The sequence below is a fragment of the Delphinus delphis genome, chromosome 11 (assembly GCF_949987515.2).
Source record: "Delphinus delphis chromosome 11, mDelDel1.2, whole genome shotgun sequence".
Classification (NCBI taxonomy): domain Eukaryota; kingdom Metazoa; phylum Chordata; class Mammalia; order Artiodactyla; family Delphinidae; genus Delphinus; species Delphinus delphis.
In genome coordinates this window covers 5,030,054-5,058,014 of record NC_082693.1, presented here as the reverse complement: position 1 = coordinate 5,058,014, position 27,961 = coordinate 5,030,054, and the positions used below count along the sequence as shown (strand labels likewise).

General features: G+C 43.1%; 1 protein-coding gene and 1 non-coding gene across 3 annotated transcripts; one reads left to right on the top strand and one right to left on the bottom strand.

Annotated features, from left to right (window-relative positions):
• Positions 1–91: 91 nt before the first annotated feature.
• On the bottom strand, positions 92–27,961 carry TIGAR (TP53 induced glycolysis regulatory phosphatase). Of its 2 annotated transcripts, XM_060024139.1 has the most exons (7): positions 27,858–27,961; positions 19,563–19,600; positions 15,932–16,053; positions 6,635–6,712; positions 3,214–3,324; positions 2,254–2,314; positions 92–526 (listed from the first exon to the last, which is right to left on the bottom strand). In XM_060024139.1, exons 1-7 carry the CDS (start codon positions 27,887–27,889, stop codon positions 471–473), a joined length of 498 nt encoding a protein of 165 aa, XP_059880122.1. In that variant the 5' UTR covers positions 27,890–27,961; the 3' UTR covers positions 92–470. The 2 variants fall into 2 exon arrangements, with proteins under 2 accessions (XP_059880122.1, XP_059880121.1); XM_060024138.1 differs by having other exon boundaries at positions 110–2,314.
• Positions 6,770–6,842, top strand: TRNAG-UCC (transfer RNA glycine (anticodon UCC)). Its single transcript has one exon. It is a non-coding gene; the product is annotated as a tRNA-Gly (tRNA).

Here is a 27,961-nt window from a genome sequence, read left to right as displayed (position 1 = left end):
CCCAGACTCCAGCAGTCACAGAAAAGCTCGTTGTAACAGTGACATACTGTTCACTCATCAGATCAACAAAAGGTCATCAGACAAGATTTCCAGAGACGTGGAAACCAGGAACTTTCAAATACTTCTACCGAGACTGCAAACTAGTACAGCCCGCTCTAGAGAACCACTGGCTCTTGCCAAACTGGAGATGCACATTCTTTATGACACGGCACAAGGCTATTCCATGTAAGCATTGTTTCTATAAGAAAAGAGTGAATATACTGAAACACCCACTGATACGAGAATAAAGAAATAAAAGGTACTACATTTATTTTGTACGATACAGTGGTTACAAGTAACCAGACCTATCTATACATACCAATCTAGAGCCCCAAGATATATGTGATAAGCGAGAATACAGAATACAGACAGCGTGATATTTTGTATCAAGACCAGAAACACCAGAACAATACCATTGTTCCCTTATGACACTAGGTGGCCACGTGAGGGACGGATGGGTATATGGACTCGCGGTGCTGGCTTGTCTCTGTAGAGAACAGGAGGGAACAGGACAGCAACAGCTGCTTAAAGGAACTTGGCTTACATCGCAGTGTGTTATTTCTTTTTTTAAAAAAAGCGGGGGGGAATATTACTTCTGGATGGCAGGGATGTGGACGTTTATTATCTGTCCTTTCTGGTTACTTTCCAACTTTTCGTCTGCAGTGAACTTCTTCTGCGCTCAGCCACATGCTCTGCTCCAGCACTGGCACGAGCACTGGCAGCGCTGGACACACTAAGGACAGCAGGATCCTGAACTTGAAATATGACTACACGTGATTTTAGCCTTAACTGACAGCCTCAGTCCTACCCTCTGTGAGCTGAGACTCACAGCATTCATCAACATGATCATTTAAAAGCAAACTGCATGGAAAACACGTTCTCCATTTACATGAGGGCCTCAGAGCGACCCATCTTTTGTACAGAATTAAGGTAAGCAAACTCCCTTTTCTCCAGTGCCATCTGGTGGAAAAGAGAGGAAACCTCATCTGTACCTTCCACAAAAAAAACCACAGTTCTTTTCAGTGAAGCCCCTCTTTTATTCTGGGGCTACTGTGAAGCAACCGTTTACTTTCTTTAGTGCCACCTTCAAACCAAATTCCTCAGCCTACAGCTTAGATGAGAAAGATCTGCTCTTTCCTCTTCCTCCGCTCAGATTCCTTCTCTAAAAATTTTGTAATCAGATGATGCTTCTTCCTCACGAGACCGTTCTGCAACCACAATCCACATTCATCTGCATCTCAAACCCTCCAGAGTAAACAATTCCAACAGCTGATTTCTGTATTAAACATTCAGTGTCGTTTGCTTTTACATGAACTATGACGGCAAGCATTTCTCCTTTAAAGGACTTTTTGAATATAACATATTTTCACATAAATATGGAGTGGAAATTACAAATAGTTCCCTCTTCCAAGGACTGGATGAGACAGTAAAAAAGAAAACATACAGTGTCTTACCAAGAGCCAATAAAACAGGCCAGATTTTTCAGACATTAAAGAAAAATACCAAAAAAACCAGGACACTAAAAAAGCAAAAAAACCACAGTAACAGGATTATTACTCCCCCAGTTTGCAATACTGAGTTCCTTCATCCATTTACAATCCAGAGGTGTCACTGCAGGGCGGTAAGATTACCCTGGAAAATTCCAACCGTACTCACAAAGAAGAAGTCAATTCTCAATGGTTTTCCATTAGTGTTTCATGTGGCTCTGATTCCACCCGAGCTTTATAACCTGCTCTAACGGACAGCTTTTTAACTGTTCCCAAGCCTGCATTAGCAGAGAGTGGAAATAACGTCAAAGGCCCCCCTCAGAGGTTCACATTTGTTAGCTTTCGATGCAGATTTAAAGTTAGTGAACTTTGGTCACCCCGGTCAGGTGGCCCTGGAGGTTCACACACACACACTGCGTGGTTGGTTTCACTTCTCCTTTCTCACAGTTTATGATAAAGACACTCATCCCTGTATTGGGGCTGACTGATGTGAGTTCGGACCTGCTCAGGGTCACCGGGAAGGAACACTTAAGGTCGGTCAGGAAATAATCCAACAGGCTTCTCATGTAGGCGCCGTGACTCACAACTAAGACACTGGCCACTAACCCTGGAGCGCCGCTGTCCGAATTAAACGTGGAGGTACAGTTTTTCCCTAAAGGAAATATCTCTGCCAAAGAACTTTCCAGACAGTCGCTCGGGGCTTCTTGGGAAAACTGTTCATTCTGACCTGCTTCTTTCAGGATCAGCTGACAAAGAAATTCAAAGAAGTCTTTTCCACGCATCTTCACCTACAAGGAAAGAAAAGAAAAGGTGAAATAAAGTGACATTAATGACTGTTTTAAGACGTAAACGGAACTGAGTTTTTCTACACGTCAGCGTCCGTGACTACAGAAGCAGATGAAACGCTGTGTTTCTATTCATTCAACCAGTACTTCCACAGACACTGGTAAGTAAGCGCCCACCTTATTTCTGGACCCATGAAAGCATTTTGGGGACAAAGGTGAGTAAGATACAATGACTAATTCCTGACTTCAAAGCACTCGGAGTCTAGCTGGGGAAATCTACACGCAAACAGAAGCCCATAAAATAGCGGGAAACTAGGAATACCTAGGAAGCTGCCTCGGGCACTTCCGTTCAATTAGAACAACGAGGATAAGAAGCCTTCCCTCACTAAACTGATACAAAGTCTTTACAAGACATTTATGAAAATTAAAAATGGTGGGGGGGGAAATCACCAATAACACAATCAAAAGCAGAACACTCCAGAGCAACGCAAGCAGGGCTACAATGTCACTCAGAGCTGCAGGCGCAGGACAGGCCTGCTGGTCTGCCACCCAAGTTGCTGGGTTTTGCCCACCATCCCGCTGACCGGCACCATGCCTGCTTCACCGACTCCACTGCCACTGCGAAGGCTACTCTGCTCCCTTTTCAAGGAGTTTTCTTAACAGACCCATCTAATAACCCATTTCCTCAAATCCATTATCGGTAATGACTTAATAAACGAGAAAGACAGGACAGCTTAGAAGGGGAAAAAATGGTATGATGCAGAGTTGTTTTGTGAACCAAACAACTTCCAAACCGCTTAGCTACAATTCAGAAACATCTTGCTTACGCGACGAGTCAAGATTGCAGATACTTTGACGCTGGCACGCTCATGGATGCGGCGACTTTCCCCAGGGCTACGTACCTGGTCCAAGGTCTCTCCTCCGGGTGGTGTGAACACAGGGCACTCCTGCCCAGCTGCTTTGGCCATGGCCCTTAGCTCACTCAGCGGCGAGCCTTCTGCAACCCCATATTTCTGCAATGATCCAACAGACAAAAAGGCCTCAAAGGAATTTGCAATACAACAACTAAGTACATGTTTGTGGCAAATTCAGAACAATCATTCTGCGGATGAGCTTAGATTTCTTTGGCTTACTTTAGCCTGTCTCCTCGGAGAAAATGCAAACCCAGATCCATGTGACTTCAAAGCTCATTCGCTTTTTAGAGTCATAAAAATTGAGTCTCAGCAAAGGACACGCAAGTCACAAAGGAAATGCAAATGGCCAATAAACGTGGGAAATCTACCTCACTAGGAATCCAGAGGGTGAAAACTAAAATGACACCTTTCGTAAGTTATTAAATCAGAAGACCACAGAGATCACTAACAGCCAGTGTTGATGTGGGAAAAACTCTCTCCTAGATCATTCATGCGAGTATGAATTGGCACAGATTTTCTGGGAGGAAATGTAGCAAGACATACAAAAGTCTTTTTAAAAAGTACACACTCGGCAATTCCGTTTCTAGGAAATGTATGAGATGTGTGTGAAGGATCAACTACAAAGATGTTTATACTTTAACATTATTTACATCAGTGGAAAATCTAGTCACAGCCTAGATGTCCTAAACTAGGTCAGTAGTAGCCTGGTCACACACATGACGCAATAGCAATATCTGAAGAGTACAGAGTCATTAATTATGTGATCATATTGATGTGCATTTATGGGCACTGAAAAACACAGTACGTGAGACAAGCCAGTTAAAAAACAATGCAGAGTAGGATTTCATTTCGAAAAACATATACACAAACAGACAGACAGATAGAAACAGACAAGAAGGAAAAAGCCAGGAGCACACATACCAAAATATTCAGTGTTTGTGTGTGGTAGAAATTTTAATTGTATTTTTTTCCAAAGTGTTCTTAGTTTTAATTCCCTACAATGACAATGGATTACTTGCATAAGAAAATATTGAAAGAGACAAATCGTCACTTAGGGTTTGCACTGATGATGCCAAAAGATTCTAACACCACCATCAGATAAGAAATCCAATAGTGAAATATCACTTTTTTATAAGAATACATGCACACTTTACCAGCTGCTCTTCCAATCTTCAAGCCCAATTTCTTACTCTTAATTATATCTGGAGCAACCTATTACAAAGAGGGCCACTAAAAGCCATCAGTTGCTTTGTTTTCACAGGAATGGAAGCATCCTTTCTTGAATACTCCAAACGCTTTGCTGGGGCAGTTAGGAGGAGAGGACAGGCGGCTGCACAGCTCCCACCCTTGCTGAGACTGCAGGGTGGTGGGGATACCAAGTAACTGCAAGTGGAAAAGTGCCGAGATGGAGAGAGACTGACAGATACGGCAGGGATGTCTAATCTGGACTCGGGAAACCACCGAGGGCCATAGTCTCTGGCGAGTGGAAGCTGGCCAGGCCTGGGAGCAAGCATTCCAGGGAGAATGGAGGACAGATGCAGAGGTTCACTGAGCACAGGGTGTTCGGGAGATTCCGGGAAGAGGCTGAGAAGCGAGTGACCAGCGGCCCAGAGCAGGGACTCCAGGCCCAGAGGCCTCAGTGTGAATCTGAACTCTGCCACGAATGAGCTCTGGGACCCTGGGCCTGGACTTGACCTCCATGTGCCTCGGTTTCTGCTTCTGTAAAACGGGGGTTAAGAAATGAGGTTTTTACATCTTCCCGGCACCGGGGTTCTTGTGAAGATGAACAAACCCGCGGCTCTTGGAACAGTGGTGGGATGCGGTGAGCGCAGCGCCAATGCCCACTCATGTGACCGCTAAACCCAGGCACCGAGCACCCGGCAAGGGGCAGGAGGCAACAGATCAGACCCCGCAGCTCCCAAGAGCCGGGTCAGAGTTATGACAACTCCTGAGGGTAGAAGAGAAGCAGTGAACCCGTTTATACAGGGGTGTGGCAACCAAATTCTGCCAAGATTACCCTGGCTGCAGCGTGCAGATCAGACTGGGAAAGCAGGAGACTCGCTGTCCCGGTGCCCCAGGCGACAGGATGCCGAGCGGCAGCAGGAGGGCGGCGGGGGGGCTCGCAGTGACCCAGGCGACAGGATGCCGAGCAGGAGGGCAGCGGGGGGCTCACAGAGACATGAAGCATTCAGGAACTTCTCAGAGGCTGAGCAGACGAGACGAGGACAGGATGCGCAGTGCGAGAGACGGTGAAGAGCCGGCAGGAGGGTTTCAGCCACTGCGTGAAGCAGGGCCACGTGGAGAGGGGGGCGCATTCCACTGGCCGGATGCGGCTGCAGGGCAGCTGAGCCACAGGCGGCTCGGTGTGTGTGTGCAGCTCAGGGAAGAGCCATGGACTGAAATCACTGCAGAGGATGAAGTTACTCAGGAGAGAGCACGGATGGAGAAGGGACGGCCCAGCCGATGACAGCGCTTTCTCCTTCACGTGATGGCGGGCCCTGGGCAGCGTTCCACTGAACTCGGGACATTTTCTTCTTTTAATCTATTCAGATTTAGTTTTGGGGATAGGTGTATTTTTCGTTTTGTTTTGGTCGCGCTTTATTTTATTTTTTTGGCCACAAAGCGCGGCTTGCGGGATCTTAGCTCCCCGACCAGGGATTGCACCCGCGCCCTCAGTGGTGAAAGTGTGGAGTCCTAACCACTTGACCGCCAGGGAGCTCCCAAGACATTTTTCTTTAACAACGTTCGAGCACTGGCTCCTGGGCACACAGTGAGCCTTTCCAGGGACAGTTTATGCTGGAGCTCTAGCCTATACGCTGAACTATAACAGTGAACACACGCAAGTTATGAAAAGCAGTTCTTTGAAGATGCGCTGGCCATTCTGTTACATTTCCCTCCAGGGGTAGAGGAAATCACAGGGCTGGCAGGACAGCAACCAGCTTACACGTTAGTATTATAGAGTGCACTAAAAACACTGCTCGAGGAGGAGACTTGGGGCCAAATCTCAGATCTGAAATTGCCATCTTTTAGCTAAATCACCGTTTCAGGAAGATTCATTTCTGGTAAAGTATATAAAGTTGGCATAAAGAAGTCTATTCATGCTTATAATTATGGGGTAGGATTAGGAGACTGGGAAGAGAACGTTTCACCTTTAACTTTAAACTCTTCTGTACTAAGTTCTCACAAGTATGCCTTGCTTTTATAATTTAAGATGCCTCTTTCCTATGATTTTAATGATCAAAAAAGACACTATTTATGAGAGTAAGTAACAGTACTGCCACACAGTAATTCTTCACGTAATAGCTGATATCACATCCCTAGCAGGTAGGCATTTAATTTCTAGCCATGGGATAAACTGAGTTGGTTTATTGATAATTTATGGTAAAAGAACAATATGTAAGTTACTTACCCTTTCTCGAAGTCTTGAATCATACTTTACTGTCATATCTTTGCAAAATTTGTTCTTCTCCAAAATTCCATGCACGGTCTGCAAATCAAAAGACAACTATCTCTTTTCTCATAAAAATAATCATTCTTGGGGAATTCCCTGGTGGTCCAGTGGTTAGGACTCTGCACTTCCACTGCAGGGGGCCTGGGTTCGATCCCTGGTCGGGGAACTGAGATCCCACAAGCTGCACACGCAGCCAAAAAAAACATCATTCTGGGAGTGTTCAGGATGGTAGCATAGGAGGTCACTGAACTCACCTCCTCCCAAGGACAAGGAAAACCCCATAAGGCTAACAGCAGATTTTCCAGTAGAAACCTTACAGGCCAGAAGGGAGTGGCGTAACATATTCAAAGTGCTGAGAATTCCAACTAAGAAGCTTTTCTCTACCCAGCAAGGTTATTCAGAATTTAAGAAGAGATCAAGAGTTTCCCAGAAACAAAGCTAAAGGAGTTCATCACCACTAAACCAACCCTAGAAAGAAAGAAATATTAACGGGGGAATGCCCTGGTGGTTCAGTGGTTAAGAATCCACCTGCCAATGCAGGGGACATGGGTTTGAGCCCTGGTCCAGGAAGATCCCACATGCCCCGGAGCAGCTGAGCCCGTGCGCCACAACTACTGAGCCTACATTCTAGAGCCTGCGAGCCATGACTACTGAGCCCACGCCTAGAGCCCGTGCTCTGCAACAAGAGAAGCCACCGCAATGAGAAGCCCGTGCACCACAACGAAGAGTAGCCCCCGCTCGCCTCAACTAGAGAAAGCCCGCCCACAGCAGCAAAGACCCAACGCAGCCAAAAATAAATAAATAATTAAATTAATTTTTTTTTAAAAAAAAGAAATATTAAGGGGACTTCTTTAAGCTGAAAAGAAATGGCACTAATTAATAATAAGAAAACATATGAAAGCAAAAATCTCACTGGAAAAGGTAAATATATAATAAAGGTAGTAGATCAATCAGTTGATGAAGATGAAAGACAAAAGCAGTAAAGTTACAATAATTAGCTAAGGGACGCATAAAATAAGAAGATGTAAAATGTGTCACAAAAGGTACAAAACATGGCAGGGAGGGGTAAAAAGCTAGTTTTGGAATGTGTTCAAATTTAAGTTGCTACCAACTTAAAACAGGCTACTACTTATATAGGATGTCATATGTGAACCTCACAGTAACCACAAAGAAAAATTTACACTAAATACACAAAAGAAAATGAAAAAGGAATCTAAACATAACGTTAAAGAAAACCACCAAACCACAAAGGAAGAGAGAAAGAGAAGAAAGGAGCAGAGAGAAACTACAGAAATAGCCAGAAAACAATGAACAAAATGGCAATAAGTACATACCTCTCAATAATTACTTGAAAGGTAACTCAACTAAATATGCCAATCAAAGATACAGAGTGGCTGAACAGATTAAAAAAAGAGCCATTTATGGGCTGCCTACAAGTGACTCACTTCAGAACAAAGGACACACACAGACTGTAAAAAGATGGGAAAAGATATTCCATGCAAACAGGAATGAAAAGAAAGCTGGAGTGGCTACTCATATCAGACAAAGTAGACTTTAAAACAAAGATTGTAGTAAAAGACAAAGAGAGCATTACCTGATAAAGGGGTCAATCTAGCAAGAAGATATAATTTTATAAATGCATATGCACCCAACAGAGGAGCACCAAGATTAAAGCAAATATTAGTGGACTTAAAGAGAGAAACTGAGAGCAATACAATAATAGTAGGGGACTTCAGCACCCCACTTACACAAATAGGTAGGTCATCCAGACAGAAAATCAGTAAGTAACATCAGTCTTAAATAATGGATTTAATAGATAAAAACAGAACACTCCATCCAAAAGCAGCAAAATATTCTTAAATGCACATGGAACATTCTCCAGGACAGATCACACATTAGGTCACAAAACAAGTCTCAATACATTCAGGAATACTGAAATCATAACAAGCACCTTCTCTGACCACAACTGTATGAAACTAGAAATCAAGCACAAGGGAAAAAATACCAGGAAAAACCACAAAAATGTGGAGGTGAAACAACATGCTACTGAACAACCAATGGATCATCGAAGAAATCAAAGGAGAAATCAAAAAATACCTAGAGACAAATGAAAACAGAAATACGACATACCAAAATCTATGGGATGCGGCAAAAAACAGTTCTGACAGAAGTTCACAGCAATACAGGTCTACCTTATGAAATAAGAAAAACCCCAAATGATCTAACTTTACACCTAAAGGAACTAGGAAAAAAAAAGAACAAAGCCCAAAATTAATAGACAAAAGGAAATAATAGAGATCAGAGTGGAAATAAATAAAATAGAGAACAAAAATAATAGGAAAAATATCAAGGAAAATAAGGGCTGGTTCTTTGAGAAGATAAACAAAATCAACAAACCTATAGCTAGACTAACCAAGAAAAAAGAGAGGACCCAAATAAATAAAATCAGAGATGAAAGAGGAGAGGTTCCAACTGATAACACAGAAATATGAAGGACTGTAAGAGACTACTACAAACAATTATATGCCAACAGATTGAACAACCTAGAAGAAATGGATAAATTCCTAGAAATTTCAATGATTTTAAGACTAAATCATGAAGAAATAAAATATATGAATAGACTGATTACTAGTAAGGAGACTGAATCAGTAATCTAAAATCTTCCAACAAAAAAAAGCCCAGGACCAGATGGCTTCACTAACCACCTGGAATGCTACAAAACATTCAAAGATTTAATACCTAACCTTCTTGAAATCTTCCCCAAAACTGAAGAGGAGGGAGATCTTCCAAACACATATTATAAACCCAGAATTACCCCTGACACCAAAACCAGACAAGGACATCACAGAAAGAACTATGGCCAGTATCCCCGATGAACATAAGATGCAAAAATCCTCAACAAGATATCAGCAAACCGAATCCAACAATACTTTAAAAGGACCATAAACCATGATCAAGTGGGATTTATTCCAGGGATGCAAGGATGGTTCAACATATGCAATCAACTAACATGGTACACCACATTAACTGAAGGATAAAAATTACACGATCATTTCAATAGATGCAGAAAAAGGATTTGACAAAATTCAACACCCATTTATGATTAAAAAAAAAAACTCTCAACCAAGTGGGTATAGAGGGAACATACCTCAACATAATAAAGGCTATATATGACAAGGCCACAGCTAGCATCATACTCAATGGTGAAAAGCTGAAAGCTTTTCCTATAAGATCAGGAGCAAGACAAGGATGCCCACCATCACACTTTTATTCAATATAGTTTTGGAAGTCCTAGTCACAGCAATTAGGAAAGAAAGAGAAATTAAGAAAACAGTCCCATTTACAGCTGCATCAACAAGAATAAAATACCTAGGAATAAATTTAACCATGGAGGTGAAACCTGTACACTGAACACTATGACACTGATGAAAAAACTGAAGATACAAATAAATGGAAAGATATTCTATGTTCATGGACTGGAAGAACTAATATTGTTAAAATGTCCATACTACCCAAAGCAATCTAGATTTGATGCAATCCCTATCAAAATTCCAGTGGCAATATTTCACAGAACTAGAACAAATGATTCTAAAATTTGTACAGAATCTCATAAGATCCCAAATAGCCAAAGCAATCTTAAGAAAGAACAAAGCTAGAGGAATCATGCTCCCTGATTTCAAACTATACTATAAAGCTACAGTAATCAAAACAGTATGGTACTGTCATAAAAACAGACACATAGATAAATGGAATAGAATAGACAGCCCAAAAATAAACCCACGTATATATGGACAATTAATTTACAACAAAGGAGCAAAGAACATACAATGGAGGAAGGACAGTCTCTTCAGCAAATGGTGCTGGGAAAACCAAGCGGCTACATGCAAAAGAAGAGACTACACTACTTATCTTACACCCTACACAAAAGTTAACCCCAAATGGATTAAAGACTTGAATGTAAGGTCTGAAACCATAAAGGTCCTAGAAGAAAACACAGGTAGTAGTAACTTCACTGGCATTAGTATTTCCAATGTTTTTGTAGATCTGACTCTAAAGACAAGGGAGCAAAAATAAACAAGTGGGACTACATTAAGCTAAAAAGCTTCTGCATAGCAAAGGAAACCATCATCAAAATGAGAAAGCAACCTATTGAATGACAGAAGATAACTGCAAATCATATATCTAAGGGATTAATATCCAAAATATACAGTTGATCCTTGACTATGGGTTTGAACTGCACAGGTCCATGTATCCATGGATTTTTAAAAATACATACTACAGTACTACACGATCCTCAGATGTGGAACTGTGGATACAAAGGGCTAACTGCAAAGTTATATGCAGATTTTTGACTGCAAGGAGGGTGGGGGCCCCTAAGCCACACATTGTTCAAGGGTCAACTGTATAAAGAATGCACATCAGTCAACTACAACAGAAACCCAAACAAGCCCGTTAAAAAATGGGAGGGCATCTGATTAGACATTTTCCAAAGACACACAGATGGCCAATAAGTACATGAAAAGATGTTAAAAAATGGGAGGGCATCTGATTAGACATTTTCCAAAGACACACAGATGGCCAAGAAGTACATGAAAAGATGTTCAACATCACTATTGCGGAAATGCAAATTAAAACTACATGAGCTATCACCTCACACCTGCTGGAATGGCTATCATCACAAAGACAAGAGATAAGAAACCCTGGAGAGAAAAAGGAACACTTGTGCACTGTTGGACTGTAAATTGGTGTAGCCACTATGGAAAACAGTACGGAGAGTCCTCAAAAAATTAAGAATAAAACTACCATATCACCCAGCTATTCCACTTCTGAGTTTTTGTTTTTGTTTTTGTTTTTTTTGGTCGTGACATGTGGTTTGCAGGATTCTCAGTTCCCTGACCAGGGATTGAACCTGGGCCATGGCAGTGAAAGCCCGGAATCCTAACCACTAGGCCACCAAGGAACTCCCCCACTTCTGAATATTTATCCAAAGAACGCAAAAACACTAATTTGAAAAGCTATATATACCCTTATGTTCATTGCAGCATTCTTTGCAATAGCCAAGATATGGAAACAACCGAAGTGTCCACTGATAAATGAATGGATAAAGAAGATGTGGTAGGACTTCCCCGGTGGCACAGGGGTTAAGAATCCGCCTGCCCATGCAGGGGACACAGGCTCAATCCCTGGTCCAGGAAGATCCCACATGCCGCGGACCAACTAAGCCCATGTGCCGCAACTACTGAGCCTGAGCTCTAGAGCCCGCGAGCCACAACTATTGAGGCCGCGTGCCACAACTACGGAAGCCTGTGTGCCTAGAGCCCGTGGTCCGCAACAAGAGTAGCCCCCGCTCACCACACCTAAAGAAAACCAGGGTGCAGCAACAAAGACCCAACGCAGCCAATAAATAAATAAATAAATAAATGGCTTGTTCGTAAATAACATTTTATTAGAACTCAGCCATTTATGTATCATTTATGGCTGCTTTCACAGTACAACGGCAGAGTTCACAATTGTGACACAGACCATACAGCCCACAAAACTTAAAAATTTAACTAACTAGCCCTTTACAGAAAAAGGTTCTAGTTCATTAGTTCTCCATTCAGGTGTGTCTAAATTGGTTTTAAACCCATCCACTGAATATTAATTTCAGTTATCTTTTCAGTTCTAGAATTTGCATTTGGTTCTTGTTTTATAATTTCCAGTTCTTTGCTGAGATTCTCCATGTCATTTTTATCTGTGCATTCAGTGATTATTTTAAAGGCTACATCTGATAACTCCAGATACCAGATAACTCCTGTGGCTCTTTCTGCTGCCTTTTGCTTTTGCTCATTTTTGTTCATGTTTCCTTCTCTCATTGTGTACCTGGTTACTCTGACAAGAGACACTGTATTTGCAAAACGGTAGAAATCATTAAAGTCCATAGTCTGCCCTGTTTTTTAACTCCCTTCCAAAAATCAGACACTGTTTTACATCGTCAATATTCGTTTATATTTACCTATACCTGTAACAATTTCTTTCACTCACTATTCTTTTCTGAATCTCAGACATCTCTTCTGGAATTTCTTTCCTTCTTCAATTATCCTTTGAAAGTTTCTTTCTAGCTTGTTTGTCTGAAATGTCTTCACCTATTCTCTGGAAAATGTTTTGCTGGTATAAAACTCTAGATTAATCTTTATTATCTCTCAGCACATCAAATTATTGTTGATATTGACACATTTGTTTATAGTCTAATACTGGTCTTTAATGGATAATGTTTTTTCCTTCATAGTCTTTGGAGTTTTGCAATATTGCTGTAAGTGTAGATGTGTGGGTTTCTTTCTTTAATTCTGACCGGGATTTGTTTATACTTTCTGGATCGGATATTTTGCTATCTTTCAATAATTCTGTAGTTTATTAACTGTGACCTCTTCGAATATTGCCTCTTTCCCATTCTCTCTGATACTTCCTCTCGAAAGACGACAGACCTTCTCATCACATCCTTCTGTCTTAGTCTTATTTTTAACCTATTTTATCACACTGCGCTACACTTCAGTTGCTATCTTACATTTATCTATAAGCAAATGACCATTTCAGCTACATCTAGTCTATAATTTAGTACAGCCACTGAGGTTTTCATTTTTGGATAAACTTTTTCCATATTTTAAGTAAATTTTATTGAAGTATATTTCAAGTGTACAGGTCACCGAGCTGTGACAGATCTAAGTACCGCCAAAATCAAGGCAGAGAAGTCTATCAGCCGAAATGATTCCTTCGTGCCCTTGCCAGCCAATGCCTCCCACTCCTGGCCCCCGGCCCGCACTACCTGCTTTATGTGTTCTAGAGTCTCATGTAAATGGAATCACACAGTCTGCACTCTTCCACATCTGCCTTCTTTTGCTCAGATCCTGTTCTGGGGACTCCTCTGTGCTGCTGATGAGGTGTATTCCACTGTATGAATATACCATGTTCATTTTATCCATTCACCTACTGATCAACACACGGGTCGTTTCCACTCTCTGCCCGTCACAAATAAAGTTGCCATTAAACAGTTGTGTACAGGTCTTTGTGTGGACATATGTTCTTACTTCTCTGGGATAGACTTCTGGGATTGAAACTGCTGGATCACAGTTAGTGTGTGTTCAACTTTCAAGCCGTTTTCCAAAGCAGGCGTTCCGTTTTACATTCTCACCAGCAACGCCTTGAGTTCCAGGTGCTCCACATCCTTTAGCTTTCTAATTTTAGCCACGCACACGTTGTGTAACGGTATCTTGCTGTGGTTTTAATGTGCGTTTCTGTCGCGATCAGTTATGCTGAGCACCTTCTCATCTGTTTACTGGCTTTCCCCGTATCTCACTTTGTAAAGCGCCCGGTCAAATTCAAACCTTTTGCCTATTTGTCTAATTACTGAGTTGGAAGAATCTTACATGTTTATACAGCTAAGAGATATATATTGACATATGTGTCAGATATATACACATATATTACATACATGTAACACACGTTTACAATTTTCTCCCAGTCTGTGTCTTGTTTATACTTTGTCCCAAGATGCCTTTATAAAGATCTTCCCCGTTTCCTTATAGAATTTTCATAGATTTAGCTTTTAGATTTGTTCTACGAACACCTGCAAGTTAGTTTTTGTGGACTGTGTGAGGTAAGAGTCACATGTCATGCTTTCCTGCTTGGATGGTCCATCGTTTCAACACCCTTTATTGAAAAGACCATCGTTTCAACCACAGAATTACCTTGGCACCTGTGTCAAAAGCCAACTGACCAAAAAGACTAAACGAAAACAACTGACCATATAAGTGTGGGTCCCTCAACTTGTGCTTGAAAGAAAAAGTCTTTATTTTGCCTTAATTTTTGAAAGTATTTTCACTGGGTATGTATTTGGAGGTTTTTGAGTCATTAGTTCTTCAAAATCTGTCTTTTTACTTCCATACTCACCCTCACCCTTCTCCCCACTTCCCTTCTGAGACTTCAACTGCATGTACATTGCACTGCTTGATACTGTCCTCCACGTCACTGAGACTCTTCACTTTCCCTTCTTAGTCTTTTTTCTTTCCACAGTTAATTTTGGAATGTTCAGTTTCCATGTCTTCATGTTGACTGACGTCTTCTTCTACAGTGTAACCTACAGTTAATCCCACCCTATGAAATTTTCATTTCAGAATACTGCATTTTTCACCTGTAGAAGATGAAATTTGGTTCTGCTGCCTCCTACTTCTCACCTCATGCTCCTCTGAGGACAGTTTAGCCTCACTATTAAGGTGTAACATGCTCTCTGTATCCAGCAAAGCCTCCCCTTGCGCTGGTGGGAATTCTGACTCCGCACCCTGTGTGAGCCCCAGGAACTGAGTGGATGACCGCCACCCGCCAGGGACCTTTGCCCTCCCGCCCGAAGCCGTGTTTTCTGCCCTCGTGCAGTTTCAGCCACACGTGTGCAGATTAACCAACCGTCCAACAAAGAATCACGGGGATCCCTACACATGTCTATAGAGTTTTCTCTGTGCAGCTCTCTCTCCAGCACTCTTCCCCACAAATTTTACTTACTTAAACTCCCCAAATTCCAAGCTCCGTCCCCTCAGTCACTGAGACCACTGTTCTCTATTTGGCTTTTTCTGCCAGAGTCTGGGAATTGCTTCAGCTGGAAAACCAGGACGATCAAGGGCTCACCTGTTTTGTTCCCCTTCATTTGGGGATCGCAGCCCACGCTGCCTGGAGTCCACTGTCTGAAAACAGTTGCTTCACAGATTTTGTCCTGTTTTCTAGTTGTTTATGGGGGGAGGCTACATTCCAACCCTGTTATTCCCCCATGGTTGCCACAAAAGTCTCCTTCCACCGACCTTTTAGAAGTTGATTTGGTTCTTTCTTAAACCTCTGGGATCATTTTTATAGTAATCTGTTCCTCAAAGATATTTCACACGTCTTTTATTTCTTTAGAGTAACACAGTTGTTTTTCAAACTGTATCTGGATTCTAAAATCTGACGTCTCTGTGTTGTTTCCACTGGCTCTCTCTCACGACACCTTCTTTGCCTTTTTATAGGCCTTTTGTTAGACATTTTCCCCAAGCTACTCTAACTTAAAAATTGCCACAATAAAACAAAGCACAAAAGTAAAATGAAGGGAGAAGAAGTAAGTTCTGTCAGGGAGAGGAGGGCTGGGGATGACGTCTCGTGTGAGTTAGTTCCCTGCGGACTCTGGCAGCAAATGTTTCAAGGTTACGACTGCTGAGACTTTTGACTCGTCCGCCTCAACCTTGACTCTAAGCTCACCTGCTTTGTCCTCATGAGGTCGCTGGAGAAAACGTGAGTAAACTTCACGTTATTAAGAAATATACCAGCAGCAGCTGCTTGTTTAAATCCAGTTTCTGAAAGAGGCTCATCTATTCCTTGTCCTGTGGTATTAAGAGAAAGAAGAGTAACATTCAAATATATATACATATACATGGGATGCAATAAAAATCACACCTAAGAGAATATACAGAGCATTTATCTATACTTTATTAAAAGAGTTCCTTGGGTACTTTTCCACATAACTTTTCAGAGAACTGAAAGCAAGCAAAATTCAGCTAGGATCCTGGAAAAGCTCTTCTGTATCTCCCAGAAGAATGTGTGTCTGGCGAGAACTGGGTAATGAGGAGGCTGCCCCGAGCTCTGCCCCCACATCGCCCATCACTTCACCACGTGTTTTATTAATGCTGCCCCCAACCTCACGTTTTCAGCTCAGCTGCTGCATTTGGGTAGTCGGATCATCACCTAGAAAAGTTTTCCTTCTTTATCTCCACTGTTTGAATTCAGGAACGTTCAGTATTGCAAGTCATCCTCAATAAACGCTGACAAGTCTTCTACTAATTTAGAGCAAGTAACAGGTCAGCCAATGACTCAACACACAGGAAAATAATCTGTCATGAATGAGAGTTGGCAGAAACAACAAGTAACAGATTTGGAACCACTAATACGTCAGACGTGTAAATCAGCAGAGACTATAAACAGAGTCACAAAAATAAGCGACAACAAGCGATCAAAAACCAGACAGCTTTCCAAAAGAACCAGACAGGTCTTTTAACAGTGAAAAATGGAATTGCTGAGGAGGGGAAAAAAACATCCCTCAGTGGATAAAAGGAGATTCATTAAGCTGAGAAGCTTCACGAGCCCAAAGGCAGGGGCTGAAGCTGGCCCCTGGCACAGACACGAGGAGACGGAGAAGCGCAGATGTGTCAGAGACATGGAGCAAGGACGAGGATTCCTGAGCACATCCAGTGGGAACTCCAGAAAGGCGAGAGAAAATGGAGAACAGAAGTGAGGGAACACATAAAACTACAGATGAAGGGAACACAGTGTACACCAAGAAGGATAAATTACTAAAAAAAAAAAAAGTACCTTCCTAGATTTAGTAAGAGAAACTGTAGAATACCAAAATAAAACACAAAGACTTTAAAAGCAGTTACAGAGAAAGACAGATACCCACGGTGGGACACCATTTGGATGAGAGAAGACTCCTGAAGCCAAAAAGCAGCAGATGAATAGCTCCCAGGAGCCAAGAGAACTGTGAGTCTAGAACTGTCTGGACTAAAAAAGATGGAGGAGAATAAAAACAGAATCGTCTGGAACAGAATCAGTTGAAACTATCTTTACCACAAATTGATTTACACAAGAGGACTTTTCAAAAAAGATGTTTCAGGAATGAAGGTCTGAGACGCAAAAGAAATGGTGAGGAGAGAAACTGGCAACTACCGATGGCAATCTAAACAAACACTAGGTAACAGATTAAATCATAATGCCTACACTGCATGGTTAAAAAAGGACAGGACCGAGATACTGAACAGCAGCACACACTTTGTATTTTTTCAGGAGAGATGATATTTCTCTTACACCTTGTTAGGCACAAATGGTAAAGGTATAAAGGCAACCATCAAAAGGATAGAGATGGCTTATTCTGAGGCCAGTAGGGAAAGTAAGAGTGGGCTGGATAAAGAGAAGAAAAGGAAAAGCAGGCACCTAAGAAGGAAAGGTGAGTGAGAAGGAAAGGACTAGATAAAGAAGGGAGAAAAGAACCACAAAGGAAAAGTCCAAACACACCAGAAACCAGAGTCAATGTGGACAGACCACTCTCACCAGTTAACAGAAAGATCATATTTCTTTTTTTTCCTTTTTTTTTTTTTAAGAATCAGAATCAGCTGCCTACCCTTTACAAGGTAACACTTAGGACATCAGTACACAGCGAGGCTGAACGGAAAGGGACAGGAAGATCTATACCGGGCAAATCCCAACCCCAAACAGCCGGAGCTGCCGTATCACTCTCAGACATGCAGACTTTATGACAACAGTCTTAGTAAGGATTGTAAAGATCACTACAAACAATCAGCGTTCCCATGCACCACGAAGACAGAGCAATTTTAAAACTTGTCTGTGCCTAATAAATTAGCCTCTAGCTGCATAAAAGCAAAACACATAAAGCACAAGTTGACAGAACTTCAGGTATTAAAGGATGAGCTGGCCATCACAGCGGGAAATTCAACATATCTCACTCATAAACTGACGCTTAGCTCATACAGGCAAATGAGTAAATTTACAAAATTAGTAAAGTATGGAAGATTTGAACAACAAAATCAAGGTCAAGTATTTGATACAGAACTCCACACCCAACAATTAGAAAACAGATTTTTTTCTCAAACACACAGTAGTAGGTTTATAAAAACTGACCATGCTAACCAATTTCAAAGACGTCTTATCAAATAAACCATATTGTCAGAACACAAAGCAATTACAGTGGAAGCCAATCACAAAAGATGAAGAACAAAACCAAAAAGCCCATTCATTTGGAAATTTAAAAAACAGTTCTAAATAACTCATGGGTCAATGAAGAAATCGTAACGGAAATTTAAGATACTTGGTGCTGAATACTTACCAGATTACTACAAATCAAAACTGCAGGTATGTGACAAAAAAATGGTACTTAGAAACATATAAGGCTTGAGGGCTTTAAAAAAAATAAAAAGGAGGCTATAACTTAAAGAACTAAGCATCTAACTTCCAAAGTTAGGAAAACACAAAACAGACCTAAAAAACAGGTGTGAACGTGAAAATTTTATTCATGTTTTACCGTCAGCTTCGAATGAAATGAGACCAAGGAGCAGGGCCCACGGACAAGGCGGTACTGTACGTGAGCCCAGAGGATGCTCTGGGTGGGGCCCAGGTCAATGGGAAATAGAGGTGCGTTTAATTATCAGACTGATTTCCAGAAGAGGGAGGCAAGCACACAGGGTATGAAAATCAGCTTCTGCAAACCCCAGATGTCCCTAACCCAAAAATATAAAACTAAATGCTTGTATAATCCAAGCAGAGAAACAGCACGTCTAGCTGAAAGACATTCTTTAAAAGCCAGGCCAGCTGGATCACAGGGAGATTAAAAGATCTGAACCCAAATTAACAGAACAAGGCAGGGGGCAGAGGAGAGTCTATTCAGAATAAAGTAACAACCCCATGTGAGAACAGGAATTCTCTTTTTAGACCATTTCTTTGTTACTACTAAAAATAATATAAGTATCTTAGCAGAAAAATACCATTAACACCAGCCAGTAAATTTTTTGTTTCCAAATATGAAATCATTTAAAATCCTGGCAGATACATTTTAAGACAACTAGACTCAATATAACTCCTTAATCAGCTTTGAAGCTGCCCACGAACAACTTGGAGCACTGTTCTTTACATCTAATTCACTCAAGAGACTCTTGGTTACCATCTGCTCTGATCGTATTTCTGTGACCATGATGATTTAATTCCGTAATCCCAGTTCACAGTCCAGAGCGGCCCCCGGTCCACCCTACCCCACCAGATCTGATTAACCCATATTTCACATTAATACTAACAGAGAGAGCTAAAATAAGAGTCAGAGCATACCAACCTTGAAGGATTTTCTCCTTGTTAAGTCTTGTTTCTCCACTAAAACAGGGAGGGAAAAAAGCCTTTATTACCAAATTAGGTTATTTTTGAAATGAGGAAAAAAAAATCAGCAACGAAAGGTAATGATACTTGTAAAGACAGCATATTGTACATACGTCAGAATCTAACCCGTAAAGATAAAATGTATTCTAAACTACTGTCTGCAATCATCTGTTCTATGTGCCTAATCGATAAGCTAAAAATTTCAAATTGCCCCAAATTCAAATGTATAGATCAACAATCTTAAGTGAACTAAAGGTAGAAAATGCTATTTCAAAAGCAGTATATGTATGTATAAAAAATTTTTGTTAAATAATCTTCTTAAATATGTTGATCAAAACTACTCCCACAGGCATCGGGACCAAAACACAACAGCTGGTCCATCCGTCCATCCGCTGCGCTGAGCGGACAGGCGCGAGGGACGGAGAGCGGAGCGCAGACCCGCAGACCCCGGCCCTGCCTCCTCGGTCCTGGAGCTGCTCAAAGCTGCCCCACTTTGCAACACCAAGGAATTACAAAAGCAAACCCAACCCACTCTGAAGCAACCCAGAGAGCCACGGGGGGAAGTGGTGCCCCAAAGCAACTGGATTGAGGCTGGAGGGGGAAGGGGAGGGTGAGGGCACCTGGACCAGACCAGACAACAGAGTGCAGGTGGGAGCTGGCGTGTGCTGTGCGCACACTGGACAGAAAACTGGAAACGGTGGGGGGAAACACCCCACAGGCCTCTTCGGATCGAGTTATCGCCTCATCTGGAATCAACTGTCCCCACAGCCCACGTCCACACCCTTTCAGGTCGGCGAGAGGTGAAAATCCGTGAGGGGAAACCTCGCTGCCATCTTTCGGGCCCAGGAGCAAGAGTGCTTGGCGCTACACTCACCTGCTGGGTTAAGCTCAATGCCTCAGCTTCCTCATCTGTCAAATGGGGATAATAGACGGTCCCAACCTCACAAGATTCTCGGGATGATGGGATGAACACAGGTAAAGCACCCAGACACTGCCTGGCTGTAGGAAGCACTCAGTAGCTGTATTTATAAGCCATTTTTGGACAGACTATATAGATATCCAAGACTTAATGCATTTTTAATCTTTTAAGAATTATGAAACAAATAGTAAATAACATAATGATAAAGCCAGCAGGCACGTAACACCACCCAAGTTAACAGATCACTGCCGGCCTCCAGGACCCCGTCCCTGTCCACCACGATGTCCTCCCTCCCCAGCGGATCCCCTGCCGGGACTTTTGCCCGCTCCGGTGCTCACCCTTCCTCTTCGCTTTCCTGCCCACGTGCAGCATAGATTAGTTTGCCTGTTGTTGAACTTTACAGTGACTTGCTTCTTACTCTACGTGGTTTTCTGTGTTGCTTCTTTTGTTCAACATTTTGGGAGATGCACCAGCGTTGCTGAGTGTGGCCGCACTCGATTCTCGTTTTTACTGTGTAAACTTCACTGTAAGGGTTTGCTACGATGTAGTGCATGGTCCACTGTGACAGACACCTAGACTGTTTCCAGCTCCGGGCTACGCTGCCATGAACATGTTTGTCAGAGCGCAGCAGACTCTCTAGGGCAGTGGTTCTCAAAAGCATGGTCCCTGGACTTGCATCACTGGCAATGCCTGGAAATGCAGTGTCTCAGGCCCCACCTGCCCCCAGACACACTGACTCAGGAGCTCTGAGGTGGCGGCCAGCAGAGTCTGTTTCAATAAACCCGCCAAGCGATGCTGCTGCGTGCTCATGTCTGAGATCCACTCAAGGACTGGTAAGCAAGTCTTTCCGTGAACCAAGTTTTGTTGGCATACAGTCATACCCATACGTTTATTTATTGTTTATGACTGTTTTCACACTCTAATGGTGGAAATGATCAGTTCAGACAGACCATGTGGCCTGCAAATCCTAAACTATTCGCTCTCAGGGGTCTGTTGACCCCTGCCTAGGGACCCGTGCCTAGCACTAGAACTGCGGGGCCACGGCGCATCCAGCTTTATTCGATAAGGCCAAGTGGTTATACCAGTCGCAACCCCTCTGCAGCGTTCCACATCCTCACTATAATGTGACAGCTTTCAGTTTGTGCCAAGACGGAACCTGAACAGTTTACCTCACCTTGACTTTAATTGGTGTTTCCCTGATTACCATGAAGGCTCATCACTCCTGCTTTGTTTTTTACGTGAAGCAGTAGTTTAAAAAGAAAAATATCTCGCGTGGGACTGATTCACTCAGAACCAGAAAGGAATGCCACCAGACCTTGGTCGTGATCACAAACTCGTGTCTCTGCCCCTTGTTTATACCTTGCCCCTCGTTTATAAAAACCGGGGTTTTTCAACCTCGCCTACAGCACAGGTTCTCAAACTTGAGTGTGTCTCAGAATCCCCTAGGGGTCTTATTAAAACAGAGACCGCTGGACCTGGCCAAAGTGTTCTCATTCTTCAAGACCCAACACAGCCAGATAACTCCTTGAAGTAGCTTTCCCTCTCCAGCACCGTTCCCTACCGCCCCATCCCCTTTAACTACCCCAACTCTGCACTCGCATTTTTCCCGGCACTACTGTAGTTAGTTACTGTACTTCTGTACTACGCTAGTTAACTTTTGTAGTCATGCATCTATCCTGGCCCCAGTTCCTTAAAAGGCACGGCCAGAGGCTGCATCACCCTAACATGCCTGGTCCCTGGAGAAAATCCTGGGAAATAACAGAAGCTCAGTGTACATGCTCTCTGGATGGAGGGTCATCTGGAAATATCCACCAAAATGACAAGTCTGTTTACCCTTTGATTCAGCAGCCCTGTTACTGGAAATGCTTGCATTCATCTAGATTTAAAAGAATATTTGCTACAGTATATTTCTAACAGCGATAGATGGTAAATAACCTAAATTCCCTTTAGCAGGGAACCCGTTACTTTAACAAATAAACAGTGGGATATCTACCTGATGGAATTCGATGCGGCTGTGTCTGCGGGAGAGTGATTTACGTAAAGAGATGGAAAAATCACCAAGACATATTCAGCAGAAAAAGCAAGGTACAGAATAATATACAAAGACTGCTACCTTTTTAGAAAGGCAGGACAGGAACTTCCCTGGTGGCGCAGTGGTTAAGAATCCACCTGCCAATGCAGGGGACACGGGTTCGAGCCCTGGTCCGGGAAGATCCCACATGCCGTGGAGCAACTAAGCCCGTGTGCCACAACTACTGAGCCTGTGCTCTAGGGCCCGCAAGCCACAACTACTGAGCCCTTGTGCCACAACTACTGAAGCCTGCGTGCCTAGAGCCCGCGCTCTGCAACAAAAGAAGCCACCGCAAGGAGAAGCCTGAGCACTGCGACGAAGACCCAACAGAGCCAAAAATAATTTTTAAAAAAAGAAAGAAAGAAGGAAAGAACAAGAAAGGCAGGGCGCAAAAGTAAACGTTTGCATCTGCACGAGAGATGCCGGGAGGACGCAGAGGCTGTGGTCACCTGCAGGGGGAGAGGACAGAAAACTCAGGAGAACTGTTCTGATTTCTAAACGTGTGGATGTAGCGGCTTAAAAAATATACGACAAGTGAGTGAAATTACACAGCACTACTAGCCACTCACTTGCCAGTATTATCGTTCTTGAGGTGAGTATTAATAAAAGATGTCTTGCAGCATTCCAAAACCCATTCAGAATCGTATGAAATGGATAGGAAAGAGATTAAGCTCTGCGGTTCAGATGAACAAAGCATCCAGGGAAGTGATGGGGAAGGCACTGCTTCTCATACAGAAAACAGTTCCCAAACACAGGATCCACTTCCTGTCTGTCTCAGCCTCACAGTCTTGCCGAGACCAAGAATAAAAGGGCTGTACTTCACTTCTGTACGAGTGACGTCCTCTTTAGACAATGGCTTTGTAACCAATTCAATGACCAGCAAAATTCAAATAACGCCTCCCTGGCCCCCAATCCCATATTTACTTTTATATGGGAACCTCAGAAGGTTTTGCCCACTTACTGTGGATCACAAGCTCTCTTGCTCATTGCACAGATTTAAAATCAAGGGTGAGAAGAAATTTAATAATTACGCTGGACCAGGTCTTTACAAATCACACAAATGATATGCCAAGACGATAACTTTCTGTATGCTTACTGAAAAGGTAGCTCAAGATTTTAACTTAATCCCAATAGCTGATTTGATCACGGATTCAGAAGAACACATTATATCATCAAAATGTCATCCTGTTAAAAAACAGAATCCCAGTACTTTGATAATTTGTAACAGTACTGCCCCAGCATCTCAGCAATTCCAGCAAAAGGAGAAAAAATAGCTGTAACATAATAAAAGATTTCCTTTAGCTGTAAGTCAGTCGAGACTGCTGCAGACATTAGTGCATTATTAATAATCACTGCTGTTCTACTGGGCATATTTTGCTTTCAAATCACTTTATAAACATTATAGTGTAAGAATCTAGAAAGAGAATTTTTTTTCCAAAAATGTGCACAAATATTTAGTTTTACAGCTTTTATCAGCTTTTTCGAGAGGTCTGTACAAATGCTTGAAGCCACTGTTTAGTTTGTTTGGGGAGTGGGAGAGGAAAGTGGGTGGCTAAAATAGGTTTACTATGAAGCTACTTCCCTAACCGAAGCTCGGCTTGTGGCAGTGGCGGGGAAGGCAGGGGGAGTGGAAAGGTCAGAGGAGTGTATTTTAAAGGAATCAGGAATAACAGCACTGATTCTCAAAACCTGCAGTGTGACTCACTTCCAAGACGGACGCCCGACTCCGCGAGAACGCAAACACTTAGGCCAGGAAGTCATGTCTGTGACCGGCCGTCTAAAGGCCCACAGATATGCACCATTTATTTTGTGGATAATCATGCTCTTCTCCCCTTAAAAAGACATGTTATTTTGTTAGTTCTGGTTTGTATTCTACAGCGTTTCTCTAGAAATCATATAGAAAGCTTAATTTCCCAATCACATCCTTTTTAATAATTCAAATTCCACGGACCAGGACTCGGTTTGCTGCAGCAGAGACAAATCATGGGAAGTCAGTATATACTTGGGGCAAGTTTTCAAAATAGATATGCTTTGGTGGACACAGGAATGGAGTGTACTCACCTGATAGTTAATCATGCATATACAGCTTCATCCTAATTCCTCCACACCAGTTAATTCCTTTGAAAATGGATTAATAATTTGAAAACATAGAAGATTTCAAGCACTAGTAACATGGAGAGTTTCACCAGATGGTCTGGGGGCAAAAATGTAAAATACTCAATTCATGATATATTTTTGTCTATATGTAGATTAGGCCTAGTTGCATAGGTTCTCCCAGTTAATCAACCCTACTCCCAGAAAACAAATATCACAGTAACATAACGATTACATGCATCTTGATAGAAGTTGACAGATGATCCAATATTCATCTGGCCTCTGCTTTATTAACAAACAGAACAGTGACTAGCATTCATGAAGACTAAGTGCCGACAGAGGCAGAGTAAGAAAAACCAATCAGTTTTGCTGTCAATACCTACACTGATTCATCATCTTTTTTCGAAGCACAGGCTCCGGACGCGCAGGCTCAGCGGCCATGGCTCACGGGCCCAGCCGCTCCGTGCCATGTAGGATCCTCCCGGACCGGGGTACGAACCCGTGTCCCCTGCATCGGCAGGCGGACCCCCCAACCACTGCGCCACCAGGGAAGCCCCATGATTCATCATCTTTAAGTAGTTAAAAGTAAAGGAAATTTACTTTGTAAAAATGTTTAAAGAGCTAGCTAAAAACGGAAGTGAAATGGGATGGTTTTGCAGGCAACCAACTGCAAACTCCTACAAAGAACCTTTCAAGGGAACTAGGGCCTTCGATGTGCCGTGTGGGTGATGGCAGTGCCGACCTGCATATACTGGGGTTTTCAACCATGCTGCTCTAACGCCACCAGACGCTACAGCTCAATCAGACTAGTAGACTTGAAGTTTGAAAGGTGGGGTATTCTGTTCCAAAAATGATACAACTGGTAACTCTCCCTTTCAAGTATGATGATGAAGACCAACACACAGATGGTAACAGCACAGATTCATAAAGGATTTGACTGAACTTAAAGAAACTGCATTTAAAAAGTTTTCTTGCATTATCCAAAAATTATCCAACTCTTAAACACACTGAGTTGCAAAGCGTTTGACAGAGTCAGGTAAGAGACAACTCAAGGTAAACTCCCACTATTTTGCTCAATGATTCAATCTTGCTGATTCCAGTAAGAGTCATTACATTGAACTCTGGTGATCAATCAAGTTTGAAACTGTTTCTTTTCCTGAAAGAATCATCCATTTTTAGCTTTGAGAACTCTGAAGGAGAAAACTAACCCTATCAATTATTTCAGCACTTCCTTTGCACTTTCCCATGAATAAAACAGAGCAAAGTAAACTATTCTTACCACTCTTCATGGTTATATCACAGGAAATAAAAAGTAGCCTCTGAAATGGCTGATGATATTTAAGCAACCTACAAACACTAGGTTTCAACTCTAAAATTGGAGGCAGAAGGGCATAGTATATAGTTAAGAGGATGGGCCGCAGATCTGCTGCCTTGGTTTAAAGGCCACCACCCCAACTTGTCATGTGACTATAAGCAAGTCACATGCCCTCCGTGTCTGTTTCCTCACCCGCAAATTGAGAAGCCAGTCTTTACCTCACCAGACTGTTGTCAGAATTTAATTACGACAGTGCCTGGCACATACTAATTTATTAAGACTTATTTTTAAATTAATTCCTCATAGGAATTCTATGATGAATCCATTTTAAAAATCAAGCCCTTTTTAAGAAGCAGGGAGGGGATAAAATCCGAACTCATGTAACTACTGTATATTAAGAAACTGAATAGGGATCATCTTGTTTTTCAAGGGGTGGTCTTGCCCAGATTTTCTACGACTTCTGAGTGGCAATTACACGCCAGGCACTGTGTCAAGGCATCCAGAAACTTCAGAGGAAAATGAGGGCAATCAAGACACTAATCCCTGTTCTGCTACTGACTAGCTGGATGACCTTAAGAAGGTCACACGACAGTCATAAAGCCTTCTAAAAATGGAGAGGGGTGGGGCGGAAAGAGAGGAGCTCGATTTCTAGCTCAGTCATTAAAATCCTGTGAATCCTAACGGAACAACTTCAGATGGTTGCCAAGATAATCTTCCTATAAAGTAAAAACAGGACCAAAGACGATAGCAGCTAAAGTCAGCTTGGCAAGGTTAGACCATATCGCTGTTCTCCACAAGCTCCACGATGTCAAAAACGGCATCTTAGTTCCCTGTAACCCTGTAACCCTTAGTTACGGGCTGACACACAGCACCCGCTCAGAATGCTGGTCCCATTAACACACAAATTGGAGGACTCCCTGCATCTGTATCAGAGCTGTCCTTACAGAAACAAAAGTTAGTTAATTCTCAGATATATTTCTCCCCCTCCACTGTGCTATACGCTTCACCTTTCTGACATTTCATTATCACACTAACCCAGTGAAGTGGGTCCTATCACTAACGCCATTTTATAAATCAGGAAACTGAGGTCGTAGAGATTAAGTCGGTGAAAGGAAGCCCAGGTTACAAGGCTCCTAGCTGGAGCCCAGATTCTAACCTACGTCGATCTTTCTCGAAAAATCTGTGCTCCTGACCTCCCTGAATTCCACCTCCCATTAACACCGGGCCAAGAAGAGTCGAGAAGGAAAAAGGAAGAGACGTAACGACTTGTCAGCATTTAGCTCCCTGTAACGTTATATGATAAACATATTTATTCGGGGCGATGCAGGCGGCTGAGAGCAGGGCGAGGCCCCCTCTCCTCCCCCAGCGACAGAAGATCTGCGGAGAAGAAGCGAATCTCAGACACAAGCCTGGGGGGCCGAGGCGACCGAGGGGACAGGGACGGAGCCGTCGCAGAGCCTGGAGCGGAAACGTGGGCCCCGGACCAGTCACTCTGCAGACCCTGGGGGACCGGCCGGGGGCAAACGCGGGGCCCGGGAGGTGCGGCGACAGGGCTGTCTCTTCAGCTTCAGCTGCCACCCGGAGACGGGGGCCCTTGACACTCACTCCTCCCGACCTCCCTGTCCCCATCGAACGCGGGACCGCTGCCATCTGACACCTGGCTTCCCGCTCAGCTTCGCTGGGGCAGGAGGGCCGGTAGGGGGTAACTCACAGGAAACACCTAGAAATCGCCAGGCCGAGCCTCGGAGGAGCAAATGGGACGGGCAGGGCGGGGCGGGTGCAGATCTTCGGTCCCACAGCCCAGCCCGCAACACTCCACGGAGGGGAAAGGGCAGCCCGCGCAGGCCATACTCACTGCCGGACCACTGTCAGAGCGAAGCGCGTCATCCCGCCGGCGCCGGGACAGAGCAAAGCAAAGGCCGCGCACGCCGCCCGAACCGTCTCCCACACTCCGCACAA